Raw genomic sequence first — 22,715 nt, forward strand, 5'->3', positions numbered from 1 at the left:
GACTACTTGCAGCAGTGGGACAACAAGTTCAATCTGACCAAGCGTGCAACCGACGCATACAACAAGCTGCAGAGCCATCCGACCGGCCAGAGGGTGCTGTTTACCGTCAAAGACGCATATGACTCGGCCTGGACTTGCGCAACCAGGCGAGGGAGATTGCGGAGCGGAAGCGCGCTGATGGGTCGCCGCTGTTTGGGAAGATTCCCATTCCGCCGGCGCCGGCTGCAGGCCCATCCAACACCAGCCCAGCTGCCGGTGGTCTGGCTGCAGGTCCTGTTAACCCTCCGCCTCCTGCTACCCCAGCGAGAAGGAGGGCACGCGCCGCCAGCAACGCTGCATCGCTTGACTGAATACCGTTCGCTCTTCATTCTTTACATGAATATATACAAAGTATGGCACTGTAATCCACCTGGTGGTAAGATGATGTGTCTGCTTTCTATTTGCATATATATCGACTTGGTTGACGTGCGGACATGCCACGGAATCTCTGGAACTAGCTCGCACCGCACCCGCTCTACCATAGCGCCTCAATAACCGTGTGTACTGACATGTGCTTGACAGTTGGAGCTAGAGATGCAACAATAAGAAGGCGCTCTACAAGCTGCTACCTGGTGTATCGCTTTGCTCTCATTACGTGAAGGCTGTGTAAGTGCGACGATGGCGTGCTCTTGAACGCGCCATACGCCTGCTCGATAGTTCTTGGTACCATGTGTTCCCTGCTTTCTGTGCTGTCACAAAGAAAAATGGCATAAGCCGCCGGATTGTAGGCATGTGGTGTATCATCCGTAGAACCTCTCTTGGCGATATCCACATACTGGAATTGTTCAAGCGAGGTATGAAGCTGGCTGTAGTGGAAGTCGCCATTCAATCCTAATACAAGCGATTTACAGTGCTGTGATATGTATAGCGCCGTCTGGAGCTGCTGCCACGCATCGTATCACTCTGCTGTCGATGAAAACTTATATCCTGTGGCCAAAACATCGGAATATGCACGTAGTCCAGACTAATACAAGGCTCGGTCTGAATCGGCGAATTCTTTAGAGCATCTGCAGCCATATAGTCCACCGATAGCACAAGACTCTCCAGAGTCATTCTGTTTCCACGAAACAGTACATCATTGCTGAAAGGGTAGAATGGGTTACATACTAGTTTTCTCAGTCTGGGAAAGGGGTCACCAGCTGGTGCATATCTGGAATAGTTAGCGAAATTGGAGGACACTACAACATGCAGCTCTAGGTGCTGTACGTCTGGGTATACATGAGGAATGGCTGCATCCTTGTCCCAGACCAGCAACGAGCACAGGTCGTGTGAGATTTGACGTAAACAGATTGACCTTAGCGTCTGGGCTTTCCGTTGCACGAGCTCGACATGGAGCATATCGAACATATCGCCTCCAAGTGAAATGCTGCAAAGGCCGATACATGTCGTATTTTACGTCATTGTGCCAATGCCGGATGTCCACCCAAAGCGCGAGCTCATCCTGTCTGTCGGGAACTGCGTAGGAGAAGATCTCCATGACGCGCTTACAGAATAGTAGAGCCCCCTTGGACCCATACGGGGTAAGGTGGCTGCATCTCTTCACCTGAATCGATATCTGGTTGACATTTGGAAATGTAATGTTGATGAACAAGAGGCTGCAGAGCAGGTCAGCAGCCCGACCATCAAAGATACAATCGAATCTGACACGGACGGTTGCCTGCTTAACAAAGCGCAGAACGCTTTCCTCGGCTGCCAGCTTAATGCTTGGTGTCTGGAGGCAAATTGCGCGAAGGTCCCATTTCAGGCCAAGGAATATACTTGCATGTTTGTAGAACTCCTTAGCGGCTACGTTCCTTCAGGTCTGGGGCACCTGTAGGAGGGACAGAAGTGATAGGCATTTCGCATACCCTAGACTGCTGACAATCATGTAGCGAGGAGGAGATTTGGCCAAGGTTTGCAGGAGACAAGATATGATCCGCGTAATAACTAACTCGGGCAGGCATTGTGCAGCTGCGAGTCTGTTCATGTTTAAGAAAGGGCTTGTGCGTAAGCTGAACCTGAAAAGTACAAATACCATGTCGCTTTCTGGCCGCAAAGATGCTGTCAATTGAAAATCCTTGCGGTTCAGTGGGCAGTGTTATGGCCAGCACTCGAACCAGTTGAGACATTACTACATTGTGGCTATGTGCCTGCTACAATCGTTCCAAGTATCTGGCATGCTCGCTGCCTGGTATGTGGCATCATTAGCCTCTATTATTACCATGCTTGCAACTTCCAATTCATAAATGAAGCAATACCGTATTAGTCCGCTCATCTTGTCCACTATTGCCCAGACGATGCGCTTACCGATACTCAGCAGTCATGGAATCCGAACCATGGCATGGACAGTGGTTCTGAAGCCCAGTGTGCCAAGCTCTGCAAGCCGCAATCGGTCGCATCTGCGCTCGCCGATCGTGATTGGATGTGCTGTTGGCCAGCTCCGTTGTGCCACTTTTTCTTGCGAGCCTGAAACACAGCCTCCTGATTTTTCTTCTCTAGCCATTTCTCTGTACTCTTTTTTACTCTACCAGCGCCCATTCGACAATCTCTGCTTGTCGTTCTCAATTATCTTCTTTCCTGCTCGCTTTAAGGTACTTGTCGCCCGGTGTTCTGTCCTTATTCTTTCAAGACAGTGCAATGTGTGGTCTTTGAGTCCAAGCAAGCCGCTATTCAGGCTTGTGAAGCCTGGGTATCTTTGTCCTGTCGCTTTATTTTGTCCCGCGCGCACGCGTTTTCACTCGTTTCGTGGCTGGTGGACGATGCGTTCTCCTGTCTGGAGATAGCCCCTTCCCTCTGCGTCGGTCGGAAGCAGCGGTGGTGGCCGTGCTTTGAGGCGGGGGCTGGCGGGCACACGTGCGGGCGTAACTGGCAGTACATCGCGAAGAATGAAAGCGTGGCGGTGTGGCTGCTCTTGAGAGCGCTAGCGCTTTTCTTTGCTCTGCTGGCCGCAGTTCGCCGGTTACGCACGCAAACTCCTGGCGCGGATCAGCTGCAGAGGGGCGCGATTGGAGCGAAGGGGATGCGGACGCCAGTGGAGGCTCTGAAGCGTAGTTGCAGCGAGAATGTGCCTAGTGGCGAGCTACTTGGTAGAGCCTACGCAGACCCTCGACTTGACCCTGTCCCCTGCTCTACGTAGCAGCACTGGGCGTTTTGGCTCGGCCCCTTTGGCTGGTTCTGCAGACTGGATCGCGGACTGGAGCTTGTCTCGCTTTCGCCTGCTGAGAAAACCAGGGCCAACAAGAGCATCCCCCGTTCATTGCCCCCCCCTCAGCCTGCTGCCGACTAGCCACCTCTGGCTCATTCGCGTGTTTACTCGGAGCCACCGTGCCCAACTGTCGTTCGCAAGTGCTTATTTCGAAAGGACCGCTCGTGTTTTGCAACCATTGTCTGATTTCTTCCTCTATCTCCAGCTCTCCCGCGTTGCTCATGCTAACACATGCTTCTAACCACTGACATCTTACTCCCTCACACTTCTCGCTGAATTACTTCTCCCATTCACACGCATACATCGGATTCTGCCTCGTGTGGAACATAGACCGTCTATCAACACGTCAGATCATGTCCGCCAACCTCGACAAGTCGCTCGATGAGATCATCTCGGAGGCCCCCGCCGCAACGGCGGTGGACGTCGCAGCAACAACAGCAGTGGTCACCAGTCGAACCGCAGCTCGCCCTACGCCCGCCGCGACGGCGGAGTCCAGAAGCGCGGACAGAAGCAGCAGCAGCAACAGACACTGGCGGCGCAGACAATGATGATGAACCAGGCTGCATTCCTCGCTGCCAACACCCAGCAACAGAGCCAGGGCGGCAAGATCCTGGTTGGCAACCTGGACTATGGCGTGACCGAGGCGGACCTGCGCGAGCTGTTCACCCAGGTTGGCCCAGTCAAGCGTGCCACGCTGAATTTTGGCCCTAATGGTCGGTCGAAGGGCAGCGGCGAGGTCATCTTCCGGTCGCCAGCGCACGCGGCCCTGGCAGTCGAGCGCTACCATGGCGTGACGCTCGACGGCCGCACCATGAAGATCGAGGTCGCCTACAACCCGATGGCCGTGCCGATGATGATGCCCACCATGATGCCCGGCGCTGTGATGCAGGGATCGCCGGCTGGCGGCAAGGCGCCGAGGAGCAGTGGCAGAGCCAATGGCGCCGGACGGCAGAAGCAGCAGAACGGTCCCGCAAACGGAGGCAAGGGTCGCCGTGGCGGCCACAAGGGCGGTCGTGGCGGCGACCGCGAGAAGCGCCCAGATGCCACCAAGGAGTCGCTTGACGCCGACCTCGACACCTACATGAAGGAGACCGAGAAGCCTGCTACCGCCAACTAAACACAAAAAACACAGACCAACACAACTTTCTCATTTTTCTCTCTCGCTATTTTATATTGACAACATGTTTCTTTTAACCCCCCCCCCCCGACATTCACTTGAATATGCTAAGTATGCGGTCATGTGTTAACACATACTGATGCTCAAGTTCAACATAATCATATTTGTGGCCGCTGTGTATATGACCATCAGTGCAGTTGCTGCGCACCAGAAGCAATGGTCCTCGATGCCATCATGGAGGGTAATGTATAGGGCCTCATTACAAGCGCCAGCGAGAGTCACTCCTCAGCGTCTTCAAGGAGTGTTAATGTGGTGCCAGGTGCCTTTCTTCTGTCAGCACTCATCATAGCCCACAAAATATACTTAAATAATACGGTGCGTGCCTAAAACGACCTTGGTCAAATGTCAGGGAAGAGGAAACTAGGTAGCGCGCTCTCCTAGTGATGATTATAAATGTGCTGATAAAACCAAAAGTAAGCGTTCACAAAAATATATTGGAAAAAACAGGAGGAATCCCTGCTGCTAGGAGCCAGCAAGGGGTGTTTAAGCAAGCGCCGAGTGCGCATACTGAGCCCTCATCTAAGCCGCGTACGGCCCTGGATAAAGCTGCGCCACTCTCAGTAAGTAATCCGCCCTGGGTGAGTCGGAACCACCCTAGCGGCACGACAGTTAGTGATATGGTGTGGTGTACCAGACAATCATCTACAACATTGGTATGTAAAGATGTTTTGTTCCTCTTTGCTTGCTACAGCAGCACCAATATAGAAGTCAAGTATATCATCAAGCTTGTGCAGCTGAATCTGACATTCTCTGTTTCTCTTTTCTTTCAACTACTCTACATTTCCAATATCCTAATACTAACAAAAATACTTTTACACATTACTCCAACCCTATTTTCACATCAACACTATGTAACAAGTATATTTGAGCATTGCCCACCAATCGACGACGACACCGGTGATAGCAACATGGCCATCCACGGTGATGCTAACGTGAATGCTGACAGAGCCCGCTGGCGCTAAACCCATGTAGGAACGCTTTAGGATACTGCAAAGCTGAGAGGATAGCACTGACTGCGCCAAGGTAACCGGCTCTCTGCACACGCACATTTTAGCTGGCAGTTTCAGAGTTTAGCATATCTGCATATTCATGGTCCGTGCAGATCAGACCAATGATATACGAAACAGGCTTGTGTATTCGTTCACTACCCGCTATTAAAATGGCATATAATTGCTACTTTCAAACGTTCCTGCATATAGGTTAAATAGATTCATGTGCTGCCCAGAGCTGGACGGTCATTGTGTCTACTCGTCACTACATCTATTTCTCCTCGCTTCATTTTTCTTTTCTTCTTCTTTGTATTTACTGGTAGTAATTCTGAATAGCGTCTTTATGTGTCAGATAGGCATGGTCTCTGGTAGGATTGCTCGAATATAGTTGGCACATTCGCAAATACATAAGAGTTTGAGGACAATATGTAAAGATATCTGTATTGTATAGTGCAGAATTTACTAGCCACAGGTTTACCAGTCCCCTGCAACTGCTCAAATACGTTTACTTTCAAGGCACTGTTCTGTAATGTGTATTTAAAAGTAGATGTATGCTATTTGAAAGAAGGAAGGAGTCCGAAGGCAAGCCGCATAGCGGCCGAAAGGGACCATGCGACCATTGTTAGTCGTGGGCACAAGAAATATGTTTCCTAAGGTCCCATGGATGACAGCACCAGAATCCACAATATAGGTGGGCACAGTGTCTAATCAAACTGCGAGAGTTCTGTATATGCCGCAGTACGGAGAGTGCAGCTATGCAGCTTGGGTTCCAAGGTTCCTGCAAACAGATATCTCGATTGTATCTACATGCCGCTTTCTGTGCCGCTGCTTCTCGTATTTTTAGATCACCAAGATTTCCAAGCATTTGTGCAGGTCTGCTGAACGGGCTACATGGTCCCCAGTCTATTTTCAGGAGCGGCGGCTGTCTTTGCAGGCGCTTTCTGTGAGCCCATGCATGACATTTTCGGCCGTGCATAGTCGCACAGAATGAGGATACCCTGAGGTGCAAAATCAAGATGATCGACACATGCTCAGCTTATTAATATCTCTCCTTCTCAGCGCCCGCTGGACCGCACCACGCCGCTAAAATTAGCAATCTCCTCGAAAAATCTTGGAAAGGACAGAAGCAGTATCGGAAGATATCCTTGGGGTTCACACAGCGTATATAAAGCCAGCCCACCATGGCTGCTTCATCCTGCTTCAACAACAACATCACCACCTCAAGCTTCACACAAGCAACCTCATTCAAGTATCACATTCATTTTCTGCACTTGCATCTTCAACGAAAGGCAACTCTGACAATGCGCATCTCTATTGCTACCATCTTCGCCGTTCTCGCTGCTACTGCCGCTGCCAACCAGGCTGGTCCTGCTGACAGCGACATCTCGACTCCTTTCAACGACCATGCTGCTGGTATCATCGAGCCTGCCGTCGAGACTACTGACGAGATTGACGACTTTGACGACTTTGAGGAGGATGGCAACCAGCGCGGCTTTGGAGGGTTTGGCAGGGGTCTTGGCAAGCTCGGTGGAGAGGTTGGTTCCGATATTTTCGGAGACCTCCTTGGCTCATTGCTGCAGGGTGGCTTCAACCAGCGCGGTGGTCGTGGTCGCGGCAGCGGTCGCGGTAAGGACTTCCTCAGCGATCTCGGTGTCGAGCTGATTGGCACTGGTGTTGGTGCTGGACTTGATGCTGCCATCTACAACCAGCGTGGTGGTCGTGGTCGCGGTAGCGGTCGCGGCAAGGACTTCCTCAGCGACCTGGGTGTCGAGCTGATTGGCACTGGTGTTGGTGCCGGTCTGGATGCTGCCATCTACAACCAACGTGGCGGTCGTGGTCGCGGTAGCGGTCGCGGCAAGGACTTCTTGAGCGACCTGGGTGTCGAGCTGATTGGCACTGGTGTCGGTGCCGGTCTGGATGCTGCTATTTACAACCAGCGTGGCGGTCGTGGTCGCGGTAGCGGTCGCGGCAAGGACTTCTTGAGCGACCTGGGTGTTGAACTGATTGGCACTGGTGTTGGTGCCGGTCTTGATGCCGCCATCTACAACTAGAGTGGCTGCTATTTTAAGGATAGTAGGGTATGGAGCTATGGAGACTGAGTCTGTCTGGCTAAAGATGACTAAACATTATCTTGTGCAAACCTCACAGAAAATTTGTAAAATACATTTGCCCGTTTGCCAACATATGATGCTACCCGAAAAGGTCGTACTGGTGTTAAGCGGGTCGCAGCACAGCCACCAGGCGGGTCTATAAATAAGGCCAAGTAGCCCACTCGTCTCTGGTCCCTGGCTCACGACCTCGGGACGTTTTCCACTCAATATATTCTCGTATACCACTATATTTCCTCACATTAGTTCTCGTCAGAACTTCTATCAAGTAGCTCACCAATACTGTGGTTTTTCATGTACAATGTGCCTGGGAAACAGCCCCTTGCAACAGCCCTAATACGTTTACTTTCTGAAGTACCTTTCCACGACGTATATTGGAGCATATGAAGTACAAAATATGAAGGAGGAAAGGGGGAATCCTTGGATAAAGGGGCGGACGCCCGCATGTGTATGGTGTCTGTCGCTCGAAATAGTAAAAGGAGCTATCGTAGCCTGGGGGTTCGACCCATGGGTTCCTGAGATCTTATGACTGGTCAACTTGGGAGCCACAATTCTGATACTCGATTATACCCCAAGCAGAGGCGTGCTCACGATAGCAGCTTTCGGTACCAGCCCACCTAGTCGACTGGCTAGTGACTCGCAGATAGTATATTAAAACTGGAGCAATCAGAAAATACGTATGCCGGCCTGACAATGTGGGTAAGTCATTCGAGTGCTGTGAAGCATCGAGCTTATGAGCAGTGTTCCGACCAAGGCATATAATGTGATGGGCTTTGAATACATATAAAAAAAGACCACCCGTACACATGTCACTGTCTCCCTTTCGTTTCTGTAGTTTTCACGTCTACTACTTTCTCACAAAATACAGCACTTATGATACTCCAAAACACGAAACGATGGCTCACAGAGGCATTTGGTACTAGGTCAGTGTTAGAATCTCAGGATCTGGCTACTGTGAACTATATAGCTTTTCCATCCTGCGAATTCCTTTTACTTATTTATCATTTACTTTTTGGCTGTGCCACTTGAGCGACGGTATAAAACCTTACGCTCATCTTCGCTTTTTCTTTTGTATTTTCATTCAGCTTTCTACACATCAATATAACTCTGGACTCTGCTGCTTTCTGTTATTTTTAAGCTCACGGCACTGGTACGCCTTTGGACCAATACATCGTGGTTCAAAGACTCTTTCGAAAATCACAATCCTTGAATATACATATCCATTTTAATGTGTTTTCGTCTCCCACCTCTTTCCTCTTATTTAGCTTTGCCGCTATCTATCGCCCTCTATCTTGTGCCTTGTGCTCTAGACCTTCAACATGAAATAGCAGAGATGCCTTTCTGTTGACAGTCTGATAGTAAATAGTGGAGCTTGCTAAATGCCCGCTTCGAGCTCAACACATGTAATTCATCCAACCCAGATACTTGCCAGTTTCCTTCTCTAGCCATTACGCTAGTCGCCCTGCCCCCAACAGGTGGCAGCTCGACCACAAGGCCTCTGATAGAGCCAGTTCGCAAGAAGGTGCATCAGATCCACTGGAGGTAGCATTATACTCTCGGGTAGGAGCGCGTTGTGGGTACAGACAGGTGGAGCAAATGCAGACTGACCTCTAGAAGTACAAGGCAGCGGAGAGCAACTAGCTTAGCCATTTTTATCACAGGTATTTGTGCTCACTTTCGCAGTTTTAGTAGAGCGTTCTATGCCTGGTTTCAACGTCTAGTTTTACACGAACTTAAGCCAGCCCTGGAATCGGGTACTCCTGTTAAACGGAGACAGATCTACTGTCCAGCCATCCCTGCTCCGCTTTGTTTCATTTAAGCCTCTCAAGTTGGCATTATCGTGTACTTCAAAGGTGGATCATTGCGTCAAACTCAAGCTGAGGTACTCAATTGCTTTGTATACTACACAAATAGCAAACATGACACAGATACGAGTGAGATGTTCGGTAGCTGCATTGCAGATGGATAAATGGCACTGACTACCAGTGTTTCACGTGTGAAATATCGTTGCAAGGCGACTACATATGGCAGCCCAACTGTACCAGAAGGCAGAGTGTTGCCAGCAGCATGCACATGGACCAAGGGGAAGCGATATTTGTATGAGGGCATCTGTGATGTCTGACAGGCTTTTGGCACTATTGTAGCCAGACTAGATAGGTGTGAAACATGTAACCGTGTGCAGCCACAGTTGAAGGTAGTGTGCTTGTTTATCCCTTGCACTTCTGTTGGTTACTGGCTGGTATGACAGCCATTGTTCGGTGATTACGGACAGATCGAACTGGCAATTTAGCTGATCCGAAATAGGGTGCCAATCCTGCATGCGCGCTGGGTACTTAGACCTGCCACAGCCCCTCTATTCTTCGCTTATCTCTTACCCTTAACCGGGTTCCCACTTTGCAGCTCATCTTAGAGTATACCAGAATTGCTCTGCTCGTGATGCGAGCTCGGCTGCTAGTCAGTATGGGTTGACACGTCGATGAGGGCATCACGGCGAACCAGACATTTGAATGTGTTGGATGGTTGTTGATGCAATGATGATCATGGACATCTCCCATCTTGATGGCCTGCTCACCGCAGGTGTTTCTGCACCGGTTCGCTGCTGCTGGCAGCAGAACTGCCTGCTGCAGCACGCCTCTTGCGTGGGCTCTTAGTTTCAGAGGTGGTGCCAAAAGCATTGGCAGCAATGGCCGTAGAGCGACGGAACCATTCAGGAATACTGCTTGAATCACAGAGTGACTGGAAAATGAGCCTGAAGTTTAGAACTGCTGCGAGATCCCGGTTCAAGAGCCGAGACAAATAGGCCCACCTGTATTGTGCCATGGCCTGCTTACATGACTCGCTTGTACAGCGGAGAAGGCCATGGCACTTCACAGCTGGGTTCTTCGATCTCTGGTAGGGCCGCGGGTTGGGAACATGCCGGAATGTCTGCTGCAGTGGCCTCCGTTTCATCTGATGGCATCTTCGCTGCTTCATGTGCAGCCTTCTTGGCCAATTTTCACCCTTTTCTGCTGCTTCCTTGCCTCTGTTGCTGCCCTCTTTGCTGCGTTGATCTTGGTAACCTGCTCGCGTGTTTTCGAAATAAACACCTGCTTGGTTATTTGCTTGTCTAAGCGCACATGGCCTGGGATCCATGATGTCCGCAGAGGCAAGCATTGGGGGGGGGGGAGACTTGCCAAGCTGCTCATTCTCGATAAGCTGGCATAGGCGAATGTATGCACGCAGATGCTTAAGTGGATTTACCTTGGCATCATAGTATCGGCTGTCTTTAGCGAATCTGTACTTGGCATCATAGGCATTAAGGACAGGTGCCAGCTTGTTGTAGATTGCAAGCATCGGTGGGGTGAGCACACTGAGATCAGGGCGCCTAGAGGCAACTGCCTGGCGGAGCTTCTGTGCAGGTGTATAAATACACACTTGACATGCGTCATTGAACTCAGCCTTGGACACATTGCCCATTGTACTGTGCACTGTGTTTTTGCGGCTGCGAGTATCAATCAATTTGGCCAGAATCCGCTGTAGGCAGGTGCCATAGTGCAACACAATGTTGTTCTTGTATACTGTCATCAGCTCGGTATCCACGTATGTTGCTACTTGATTCATTTCGCATACGCCATGTAGCTCGATATCGCTATTATGTAATAGATAATCATAAATATGATATCTAACTACATCACCGAAATATGCGCTCGACAGTTCTGACCTGTCCTTCTGGTTAACGAAATCCTCGGCAGATATGACAGTCTTCGCCTTCAGGTTGCGATAAATGAATAAATAAATAAAACGAAAAAAACCCTTTTTCACAAATGTTGCTGCGTCAAAGGCATCATCATAAGCTAGTTGATGGAGTAATATCCATCGTGCAAGCATGTATGTATGTTCTTTGATGATATTGACGCCGTGTACAAATTGCTCTAGGCGGGGCAACATAGAATCATGGAAGCCAATACCACCAAGTGATGTCTTTATGACAGTAGTGCTGCGGGTAATAGTCATTTGTGAAATTTAATAGGCAAGTAAGAAGAGAAATGATGCTGTTCAGTTTTGCTGTATTGCAGATGCATAGCATTAAGAACTTTTTATTAAAAATGATCTGGCTTGCATTGTTCTTGGGGCCCTTAGCACTGATACAGTCTCTTGAATCAGTCTATACAGGCTGGGTCCATTGTGGCCCAAATACTACCGCTTACGCATGTTCATAAGACAAATTAATTTGTAAAATAAACCCACAAATATCGTATGACTGCTAGAAGACCTACATGGCTTTTTTCAATGTGCTTATAAATAGATATCCGAGTGTTGCGCAGCCGGTGATGACCACCATGATGACGCCATAGAAGTTATCAGGCCGACCGACAATGAGAGCAGCTCTTGCGCTGAACCAATGGAGATATATAGTGGAGACTTATGACCACTACAATAACAGCTTGTCGCCCTGGTTTCACCGATGAGGTCAGATACCGCACAAGATCAAAAAGGAGTTTACGGAGCAAGCCACCCAAACCTGTGTTGAAGCTTAAAAGTTTCTAGCGGACGGTCGGACACTTTTTGGACTATAGAATCTTATATAAAAGTAAGATAAAGATTACAGCTGCAGCTCTGATGGTATAGCAAGACTATCATCCCTAGCCTCTTATCTTGTTAGCAAGCAAGTGCGATCTTGCACACCATTAATTCTCGAGCAAACGCATGTAGTATGAAGCTGTATAAGCTCGCATGGTCAAGAAGGGGGAATAGATGTCATGGAGACAGCCTCCTGCTAGGATTCTACAATCTGCCAGGATTGCTTGAGGCTGCCAGCCACGCCAGTGCCTCGACAGCCTGCTCCGAAGTATTGACGTGCCACGATGCGGCCGTCTTCTTCTCGGCTGGGCCAACAGTGATGGTGAAGTAGTATGGCGGTGTATCGATGAACGCCGAGGGCTCGTTATCATCATCATCCTTGGTGCCATTGGTAGCAGCAACATCCTGGCGGTCGCCGTCTGCATGCTTTGCAATATCGCGACGAGCATGGCGCAGGGCCCTGAACATATCTTCGTCGGTCTTGTCATCACCAGCACAAGCAACAAACTCCCACTGGTCGGGGTCGTTGCCGAGCAGACGCTTGACGATCTCGCCCTTGTTTACTGAAATAGGGCGCACTTCCAGGCACTTCTTGCCGACCAAGATCTCGACAGGAAGCTTCGACACGACGGCGTTCTCTAGGTGGTTCATGCATTCCTTGCACTGGAATTCGCCGTACTCGGGATCAGCATTGCGGTAGTGCCAGGTGATGGATGTCTCCTTGGCTTCGATGGTTGATCCGGCCGTACGCTCCTTGAAGAAGGTGAAAATCGACAGGACATCATCCTTCCAGCTCATATCCATGGTGGCCAGCAGGTTGACCCACTCGGTGTCTGGGTAACGAATAAACGAGCCGTGCTCGCCACTGAGCCCGAGACCCGGGATTTCACCGAGGTGCAGGTCAAGGAACTGGCGGTCGCGGCCAGAGATAACCCACACCGAGTTCTGCGGGTCAGCGCACAGGCGGCGCATAGCCTTGAGCATGTCGGCGGGCGGCAGGGCTTCGGCGGGGATGTTGGTGATCGGCGTCAAGGTGCCGTCGTAATCGAACATGAGCAGACGCTTCTTGGAATCGGAGAAGCACTTTGTGAACAGAGGCATATCCAGGTATGGGGTCGCGCTGCTGTTCTGGCCGGCCAGCACTAGGGCGCGCAGATCCTGGATGAATGAAGTAGCCCAGTGCTGTGCATCATGGCTGATGACATGGCGGTACATCTGGTCGAACCGCACCTTCTTCTCATCGGGTGACATGCACAGCGCCGAATTGATCGCATTCGCAACGTCGCGGTAGTCCCACGGATTGATCTGGATGGCGCCACTTACTGAGCCCGCAGTGCCGGTGAACTCGCTGAGAATCAGCGGGTTGTGCTTGGTCTTCTGGCACACAACGTACTCAAGGGAGCCAGTGTTCATGCCGTCGCGGATAGCCGTGATGAAGCAGAGATCGGCAATGTTGAGCAGCGCCATGTACTCGTCGGTTTCGAGGAACGAGTGGTGGTAAAGGACAGGCATGAACTCGAGCGAGCCGTAGTTGCTGTTGATGGACGTGACCAGCTCCGAAATCTTGGCCTCGAGCCGTGGCTGACGGCGCTGGCCGGGCTGGGTGACCTGGATCAGCACAACCTTGCCCTGCCACTCGGGGTGCGTCTCCAGAAACAGCTCGAAGGACTCGAGCTTCTGCGTGATACCGGCGACCTCATCCAGCTTGTCTCGGCCGATGATGATTAGCTTGTTGGCGTATGTCTCGCGCAGGCTCTTCATCTTGGCCAGGACATTGGGCTGCGAGGCTCTTTCCTGCACGGCCTTGACGTCGATGCCGATGGGAAACACGCCGATGGAGACCATGCTGCCGTTGTAGTCGACGCCGGTCGGAGTCGATTCAAGACCGAGCACACGTGTGCATGAGCTCAGGAAATGGCGGGCATACGAGTAGGTCTGGAATCCGATGCTGGTGGCGCCCAGCATGCCGTTGAGAATCTCCTTGCGCTGCGGCAGCGATCGGAACAGCTCTGAGCTGGGGAACGGTGAGTGCAGGAACAGGCCGATTGGTGCCGTGGGGTATATCTCGCGCAGCATGAGCGGCAGAAGCAGCAGGTGGTAGTCATGGGCCCACACTATTCGGCGTATAAGAAAAAGGTGTATGTGAGTGGGAAAATAAAAACGTGATGCGATAAGGCATGTCTGCGATTATGCATGCAAGGTTGCATGCTGGAAATGAAACGCCCGGCTCCCTCAAAGGGACTGTGGAGGGGCAGAATGGCCAGGATCGCTGAGGCTTGCGTCTCCTGCTGTATGGCTCGGTGGCGGCGTCAGCTGCAGTCTGTGTGCAGCGTGGTTCGGAGACAAAGAAGCCAGACACTGCGCACGGCAGGGACGCCGCCCCATCCTCGCAAACGAATAATGTGTGCATTGATTCTAGACTCTGGGTACTTACCGATATCGCCGTCGGCATAAACAGAGCTGACGGCGTTGGCAAAAAGCTCGTTGACCTTCTGGTAGCTCATCCACCACGCGGGCTCCGGGCCCTGGGCGTCATTCCACGCCATATAGTGCAGCAGCGGCCACAGAATCTGCTTCGAGAAGCCCTCGTAGTGGTTGTACGCCAGTTCCTCGTCAATGAAGACCGGCACAGCGTCAACCTCCAGCAGCGTCTTGCACATGCTGCGCTTGCTCTCCTCGCTCAGCCCATCGCACGAGTGCTCGCTGCCCTTGGCATCCATGTAGCTGCCGACCCAGCCGACCTTGGTGCAGTCCATGTTGGGCTGCTCGCCAAGCGAGCGGATCCCCGCATACATGGCCGTGTGTCCGCCGCGCCGCGTCACCGTCCACTCATAGGGCTCCTGCGGGGTGGACTCGGAGACCTGCACGGAGAACGGCAGAAAATGCGTTACGGCGATGATGCGCACATGGCGCTTGAGCTGTTCGCGCTTGGTGCGTGTGCGCGTCATGGCGCCGTCGAACGAGTTGGCTCGCGAGAGCGAGACCAGTTCAAGTGTGCGGTCGGCAGAGTCGTCGAATTTAGGCTGAACCATTTAAGCACTTGTAACCAGAAGCCGGGTAATAGCGACGACAAAAATATACGAAGATAGTAGGGAGAAAAAAGATGATACACTAGGAAGGGGGCTGAAGAAAGACCAGGGAGGCGCTGCAGAAAAAAAATGAGTTGAGGAGGGGGAGCAAGGGCCAGGTTCGTCACCATCCCTTATATATGCGCCCTTTTCGGCTAGGCGCAGTGTGCAGTGGCAGGCTGATATGGCGCGACTGGGGTCGAACGTGGGGCTAAAGACAGGCTGAACTGGCAGCAGAGGGAGAGGTGTCAGCAAGGAGTGCTCCGCTCAGATCGATGAGAGGTGATGATGTCGACAGATAAAAGGTGCTACTCCTTATCGGCCAGCCATCGTCTCCCATCGATGGAGGAAAATGTGCTGTGACATCCAGAATCCGAGGACTGCAAGCTTTGGGGGATGCAGAGATAGCAGCAGCAGCGGCAGCAGCGGCAGCAGCAGCAGCAGAGTGGAGTGAGGTGGGCACAAGCCAGCCGGTTCTGGCCAATTGCCTCAATGGGCGTTGCGGGGTCCCTATCTAGAATTGGCGCGCAACAGTACACGTTGACGTAGCCTGTGCGCTCCAGCCAGGGATATATTTGGGGCATTATCTTTCAGCAATCAATTGTCGCTGATGATGCGAGATATATTCAGCAGCAGCATGTGTTACATTCGAAGGGCTGGTTCGGCCCGGGTGTGCTCGGGCCTATCTGGCAGCTGTGCACCACCGTCGGGGGCTTCGGGCAGCAGCTCTGGTAGTGGTTCCTCGGCGTTATTCAAATACGACGGCACGTCCTCAGTAAAATCCAAATCGTCGCCCAGCGCATCCAACTCTGCCTCCAGATCCTGCTCATCGACGTCCTCGGGCAGATTGTAGCTGCGGCCCATCAGCTCCTGCACCTCGTTCGCCTGTTCCAGCAGCTCGGCCATCTCGTCCTGCATATCGTATATCTTGTCGATGTCGACGTTCTTGTACTGTTTCTTCATGGCCTTGCTCGCGTCCTGCATGGCCTGCATCGTTGACAGAGTGTTTTTGACGTTCTCAGTGGCAAACACAGCGGACTCCATGTTGAACGACTGCTGCATCAGCTGGTCCCGCTGGCTCTCGTACATCTTTTTCTGCTGCAGGACGCGGAGGGCGCGCTGCTTGACCGAGTTTTTGCCCGGGCCGTCGCGCATTTTCTGCATTTGGTCGCGGTACCGGGCTAATTCACCGTCGAGTTTGCGAATTTTCACTTCAACAGCGCTCACGCGCGCGTCTGTGGAGGAAATTGCGTCGTCGAGTGTCGGCTTAGGAGCCTTGGGCTTGCTGGTGCCGAAAATTCTGTTCATTGTAGGGGGAAATGGGAAATAATATTAGTTGGAAATTGCAGTGGCAGAGAAGGAAAAAGCCTCTTGAGAGTTCTGCTGTCTTGGCAGCTGTGATGACGCCGGCACCAGCGGCATCCGAAATGGTGAACCATATGGCTCGTCAGCTGGGCTCAAGCTTAAGAATGACTGGGGGCGACATGAGCGATAGCGCCCACGCATCCATCCCTCGCATATTTACTTCTTGGCGCAAACTAACAGATACTCGCTTAATGCAGAATGGCTGACAGCGTATTTGCGAGCTGGTCGGCCAGGTTCTTGAGCCATCCAATTGGGCATTTGCCGCGCACACTACACATTACATTTACAGCCGACACAGACGCCAAGATAATTGCGGACGGCTTTGCACTCGCCAAGAACACGTATCTGCCAGCCAAGCAGCACAGCAGCGCCCAACGCACGCTACTAAACGCGCTCAAAGCAGGACACAATCTGCCGGTGCGCGAGGAGATGCAGGCGGCAGAGATTATCCGCAAGTGGCCTGACCTGCTTGACCGCGTCCCATTGCAGGACGACGATGTTGCCATGTACACGGAGGCTTGTCCTGGGCTGCTCCAAAAGATGGTGCTAGTTTTGCCGGATCAGGAGCGGGCCAACCAGATCATCCAGACGCTGATTCCGCAGCAGATGAACCCGGTGCAGCATGCGTCGAGCGCCGAGCTGATTCTGGGCAGAGCCAGCGACATTTCGCCAGAAACGCTGTTCAAGTATCTGGGCGCGGTGGAGGCGACGTGCCGGGTGCAGGCTGCGTCGTCTAGCAAGGAATTCAGCGTGCGGTTGGCAGCCAAAGTGCTGAACAAGGTGCTTGACGCACACCGTGATTATGCAGTGGCCATGTCGGTCGAGCTGAACTCACTCTGCCTCACATATCCGTGGGTCAAAGATGCCGCCGACCTGTTTGTGCGAGTGCGCAAGATCCAGAACGATCTCGAAAAGGGCGGATAAGTGTTTCTATCATTAGTAAGTGACTTTAGAACCATCGCTGAACGTGTACTTTGACGTGATCGACTTGAACAGGTCCTGGCACGGCACGCGCGAGCCCAGCTTGATGCACAGCAGGTAGGCGCCGCTGAGCTTGCGATGCAGGCTGTATGTCTCGTCGGGCGGCGGCGTCAGACGGTGTCGCAGCATCACGGGGATAGCCTCTCGCACATTATCCGACACATCCTGGTTGCCGAAATCGTACAGCCCGGGGCTTCGGAACGGCTTGCCAATCTCCAGCACAGAGTCGACGTGGGCGTTGGTCATCACGTCAGCCTCGTAGCCGGTGAGGAACCCGAGCTCGGTCGACCAGTGGCGCACACCTTCGCGGTCGCCCTCCATGGATGACTTGAGCGTGTTCAGGTACTTGTCCAGGAACTCCTTGCCGAATCCGCGCGAGGCGCCGAAATCCAGCAGCACGATCTTGCCAGTCTCCGTGTTGTACATAAAGTTGGCCCAGTTCGGGTCGGTCTGCATGAACTCGAACTCGAACAGCTCGCGCAGACACAGCTTCAGAACGCTGGTTCCTACGTGGTCGCGCACCTCCTGGCTCAGCGCCTCGACCTTCTTCATATCGACGCCATCCATGAACTCGGTGGTCAGCACCATCTTGCCGGTGAGCTCAGGCACCAGCCGAGGCACAACAAAGTCCTTGTCAGAGGCAAGGAGCTCGCTGAACCTTGTGATGGCGTCGGCCTCCCGCACATAGTCGCACTCCCACTCAAGCTCCTTGCGCGCAACCTTGATTGTGTTCTCCAGGTACATGCCGCGCGGCAACAGCTTGCTCATAACCAGCAACGACTGCAGGTTGCTCAGGTCGCTCTCGATCGAGCCAGCTACTCCCGGATACTGCACCTTGACGGCGACCTTGGTGAACCCGTGCTCAGCCATCGCGATCCTCGCTTCATGGACCTGCCCAATGGACGCAGCAGCAAACGGCTCGTCCTGGAACTCGGCAAATTTGTCGCGCCAGTCGGCCCCGAGCTGCCTGCGCATGTGCTTCTCGAGCTGCCGCACCGGCATGTAGTTGGCAGCGTTCTGCACGCGCTGCAGTACCTCAGCGATCTCGGGTGTCATGTTCTTGGAGTCCTGGATGCTCAGCATCTGGCCGAGCTTCAGGGCAGCTCCGCGCATCTTGGACAGCTTGTCGACGATCCGGTCGATGTTGGCCCGGCTCAGCATGACCGATGACTGGTCCGACGAGTCGCTGAACCCGCTCCACCGCTTGGTCGCCTCGCCCAGCGCTCCCAGGCCAAGGCCCACTGCAAGCGACCCGTAATGGTACAGCCGGCTGACGCGATTTGAAGGCATTGCCGATGCCTGCAGTTGCCGTTTCTGAGATATTTCCAGGTGTCCCTCATACTCAGTCGGCTGTTGCTCTTTCTCAGTCATAGACTGCATGGGCTCTACAGAAGTTGCGGCTTCTGTGATTTCTACCGGCTTGATCTTCTCTGTCGTTGGCTGTGCTGGCTCAGTCGCTGGCTCGGTCGGCGGCTGCGGAAATTCCAGTCCAATGTCCGACAAATCGGCTGCCCTTATCTCCTCCGCACCTGTCTGTCCGACCCTGTGCGGCTTTTGTTCAAACACCCCGAGCAGGTGTTTCCGATCCAGCCGGCCCGGGTGCAGCCTAACAGGCACTCCCCTGGCTGCCAGCTGTGTTGTCAGCTTTGTTGACGGCGGTGTTTGCCGCTCACTGGTCGCTGCTACCAGCACCTTGACCTGGCTCGGCACAAGGCTCGATGTCCTGAGGTGTTGCGCAACCGAGCGCCCGCACTCGTCAGCGGCGAACGAGGCAATCTTGCTGGCTGAGCGCAGAACCAGGATCACGTCAGAAAGAACCATGCTTTTTGTGAAAGGGAGAGAGGAATTCGAGGAAACACAAGGACTAAAGGTGAGGAGAACTGCATGAATTCGTAGAGGCACACAGCGCTACGTGTTTGGCAAGCCTGTGTGGCAGGCGAAATATTGCGGTTTACTGCAAGCGATCTTGTCTGACCTGCCCAATGTGAAGGCGCTGAGCCATTTCCATAAGCACCGGAGGAAAAAAACCCGCTGGTTCAGCCGCCGGCTGTGATCGTGCTGCGCCCATAGGCTACATCTGTGTTGTTGCAAAGGTAAACAGCACTTCGTTTTTTGCGCAACCACAGCACATGCCCGTGACCACAGAATAGCTTTGCATTTACCCCTCCCCTCGTGAGTCCTCGCTTCCTCCCCTCAGTAACCAGAGCAACAAATATGATCACCGACGAGCGAGACGAGAACTTTCGCGAAATGGCCGCCCTGGGCAATCTGAAGGCCGTCACGGCGTATATCCGATCTGGGATCCGCATCGACGGCCAAAACAAAATGAACGGCTGGACAGCCCTCCACTGGGCGTGCAAGCGCGGTCACGCCCGCATAGTCGATGTCCTGTTGCGCGCAGGCGCAGACTCTACGCTGAAAAACACCCAAGGACAAACACCCCTGGATCTGAGCAAATCTGACGAGATTCGGGCGCTGTTTGCTACCATTGCAAACATTGATGTCGTCACACTGGCGCCCACCCAACCAGCGGAAGGCGACGAAAAGACGTTCACGCCAAACTACCTAGTCAATCCAGACCTGACAAAGGCGTGGGGCGTGCCGGAGGACGCGATGCTGCCGAGCCAGGGCGACTCGAGCTATGTGCAGCAGCTGCAGCAGGAGGCATCGATCAGCACCAGCGCCAAGCGCACCCAGAGGATCGCGGAGAAAGCGAGTCCGGCTAATCGGGCAGCTGGATCTGCCCAGGGACAGCAGGGACCTGTAGCCACTGCTGCATCGGCGGATGAGGAACGCGAGATCCTTGTTTATAAACAAATTTTCGCAGATGACAATCTGGTAGGCTCGGTGTTGGTCGGCTCGGAGAAAACGGTGAATGACCTGGCCGCGGTTATTCGTGAGGAGCTCGACGGTATCCCCAGCAACTTTAGCATTGCACGGAACAACGGCCGCCAAACCATCCCAATCAGCGCCCGGCAGCATGAATTCAGTGTGACCAAGGTGTTTAGGAGTGCTGATGATGCTGCAGTCATCGTGGCCAAAGAATGATAGAAGCTTTATTACCTGTTTGCCTGTGTTATTTAGAGCGAAAGGAGGGGCTGCCAATACACCTTTTTTGTTTCTTTTTTGCTGGGACACAGTCAATTTGGCAGTGTCGCTGCGGTTTGTCCCTGTTGCTGTAACCATGTGGTAAGAGATGCGGACATTGCCTGCCATTGGCTTTGTGCAGCCGAGGACACCAGATCCTGTTTACCACACATGAGAATCTGAACATGCTGCGCTCACAATGTGGACACTTGTTATCATAGAAACAAAACTCTGACACCGGGCTGCTGCTTTGCAAACAAAAGAATTGCTGAGAGGCACACAAGGCCGAGAACCGGCATCCCCTTTTCTGCCCTGCTAATGCATATGCTTGTGGAGGGCGTGCAGCGTCATCACATACATCCTATGCGATCACCGTGCCCTGCGCTTGCTGGCATGACATGCATGGAATCGTGGCCCCGAACGAGTGAAAAAAATAGAGCCTCCAGAAGGGGAAATATTGACACGAGCGCCGTATTATGCCCGCGATCGTCTAGCACGCTCCCTCAATGCAACATCGCTTTGGTCTTCCCCGCATCTTTTTCCCTCTGGCGGCGACCGGTGTCCCTTGACCCTCAACTCCCATCTTCATTGGGCAGACACACACTGGCCCAGTTGTTTACCGACCCCCTCCCTGCCAACCAACCCGTTCTCCTCGTCGCCTAGGGCCAATAAGAGATGTCTTGTTGATTTTTAATGTTGTTCTTGTTAAAGTCAAAGACGGCCACCGTTCATTCGCATGGGCATTGTTTACGGTGCGGGTTGCCACTTTGCACGTACAAAAAACTTTTTTGCGCACTCCAGCAACTCAGAGCAGACATTTCTGGGAACGGGTTGGGCGCGCGAATGAAGTTACGGATTTCTGGTATATAACGGCGGATCCCTGAACACACCTTTTTCCGTCCCGATCGCCCTTTCCTCTCCCAGCACACATCTCAAGCATTTCACTACGCTATTTTATCCTTGAATCTCTATGGGCTTGTACAAAACCATTGCCTGCTCCGCAAAAAAGCTGCAATATTAAATATTTTGTATAGTAAAAACGTAAGTATCGAGAAAATAGCATGTCAGCAGCTCTCTGTTCTGTTTTCTCCATGGCCAAATGGCGGAGGACATGGCTGGAAGCTAGTAATCCTTGGGGAGGGTGTGTGGAGAGCATGAACCAGCAAGAGTCTTATAATTTGCTTACCAGCGAGAGGGGGGCAGTCGGGTGAGGAGAAGTGTGTGATTGAGGCGGATGTGGAAGCGTGTTGTATTGAGTAGTAATATTGCCGTTAACACAGACATGGATAGCAAATGACTGGCTATTAATCCCCCTCTCCACACTACGCCCACATCCTTTGCCCTCCAGATTTTTAATCGACGCACTGCCTCTGCTGCGCTCTGCATGCCCAGCCATTCCTTGTATATATACCAGGACATGCTTCATCCCGTGTCTGTGGTTTTCTAGCCGTCAATCAATGCTTTTTTGATTCGCCATCTATTCCGTCTTAGCCTGCCTTTATACATTCTCCTGTGAGTGCATATTTGGGACACACAAGGGTCCTTGTTTTTCCTGCTGACCGGTGTTTCTAGATATAAACGTTTGCTTGTATCCACAGATTCGTGTTTTTCTTGTTCCTTGAGCAGATCAGTTGCCAGCTAAAAAAGAAATCGCGTGCTCTCTTGTTCGTGACTTTCTTGCTGGTTCTGGATCGCTTTGCTGCCAAAGCAAAGCGCCTTTCCATGTGCGCTTTGGCATCCTCTGCTATATATATGCTTGTGAAAAAGGGATACCTTGTGGATGTCCGACGATTTTTGCAAGCCCCTGGTCATTCTTCCCTGCGCGCTTTGTTCATCATTACATTTTCCCTCGCTTGCGGCTCTGCTGTACCAGACACCCAGGGCTATTAATCAAGGCCGCACTCACCTTTTTTTGGCTTTGGTGTATCAATACCACATTATGTGAACACCTGCGTCAGGGACAGTTCGCTTGCGACACCTGTTTTCCTCTTGTATAAATGAGGAAGCCAAACCTCTCTGCATCTCCCTGAACGTCTCTTCTTCTGCTGCACTGCATATTTCCTCATCCATGAGTTGCACTGGCTTGCTCACATTAGTAACAGCACTTTTACATCATATAGTTACTCTCCATCTATTCATGGACGACTCCAATATCCT

The 22,715-nt window shown here is 52.3% G+C and overlaps 2 protein-coding genes across 2 annotated transcripts; both read left to right on the plus strand.

Moving 5' to 3' along the window:
• Positions 1-3,827: 3,827 nt before the first annotated feature.
• On the plus strand, positions 3,828-4,307 carry DL89DRAFT_203409 (RNA-binding domain-containing protein; the record flags this gene model as incomplete). The annotated part of the gene is made up of 1 exon (XM_040884026.1): positions 3,828-4,307. A coding segment is annotated over one exon (480 nt), but the record flags the coding sequence as incomplete, so codon positions are not given.
• Positions 4,308-6,604: 2,297 nt separating this feature from the next.
• DL89DRAFT_272806 (uncharacterized protein) lies at positions 6,605-7,533 on the plus strand. The gene has a single exon (XM_040889016.1). The coding sequence runs from the start codon at positions 6,691-6,693 to the stop codon at positions 7,438-7,440; it is 750 nt and encodes a 249-aa protein (XP_040739132.1). The 5' UTR covers positions 6,605-6,690; the 3' UTR covers positions 7,441-7,533.
• Positions 7,534-22,715: the final 15,182 nt, after the last annotated feature.

Source organism: Linderina pennispora (genome assembly GCF_002104995.1).
Source record: "Linderina pennispora strain ATCC 12442 chromosome Unknown DL89scaffold_135, whole genome shotgun sequence".
In the NCBI taxonomy this organism is placed as follows: Eukaryota; Fungi; Kickxellomycota; class Kickxellomycetes; order Kickxellales; family Kickxellaceae; genus Linderina; species Linderina pennispora.

What these genes read in the sequence shown, in the direction of transcription:
- DL89DRAFT_272806 (XM_040889016.1), top strand. Translation starts at nt 6,691, where the DNA reads ATGCGCATCTCTATTGCTACCATCTTCGCCGTTCTCGCTGCTACTGCC.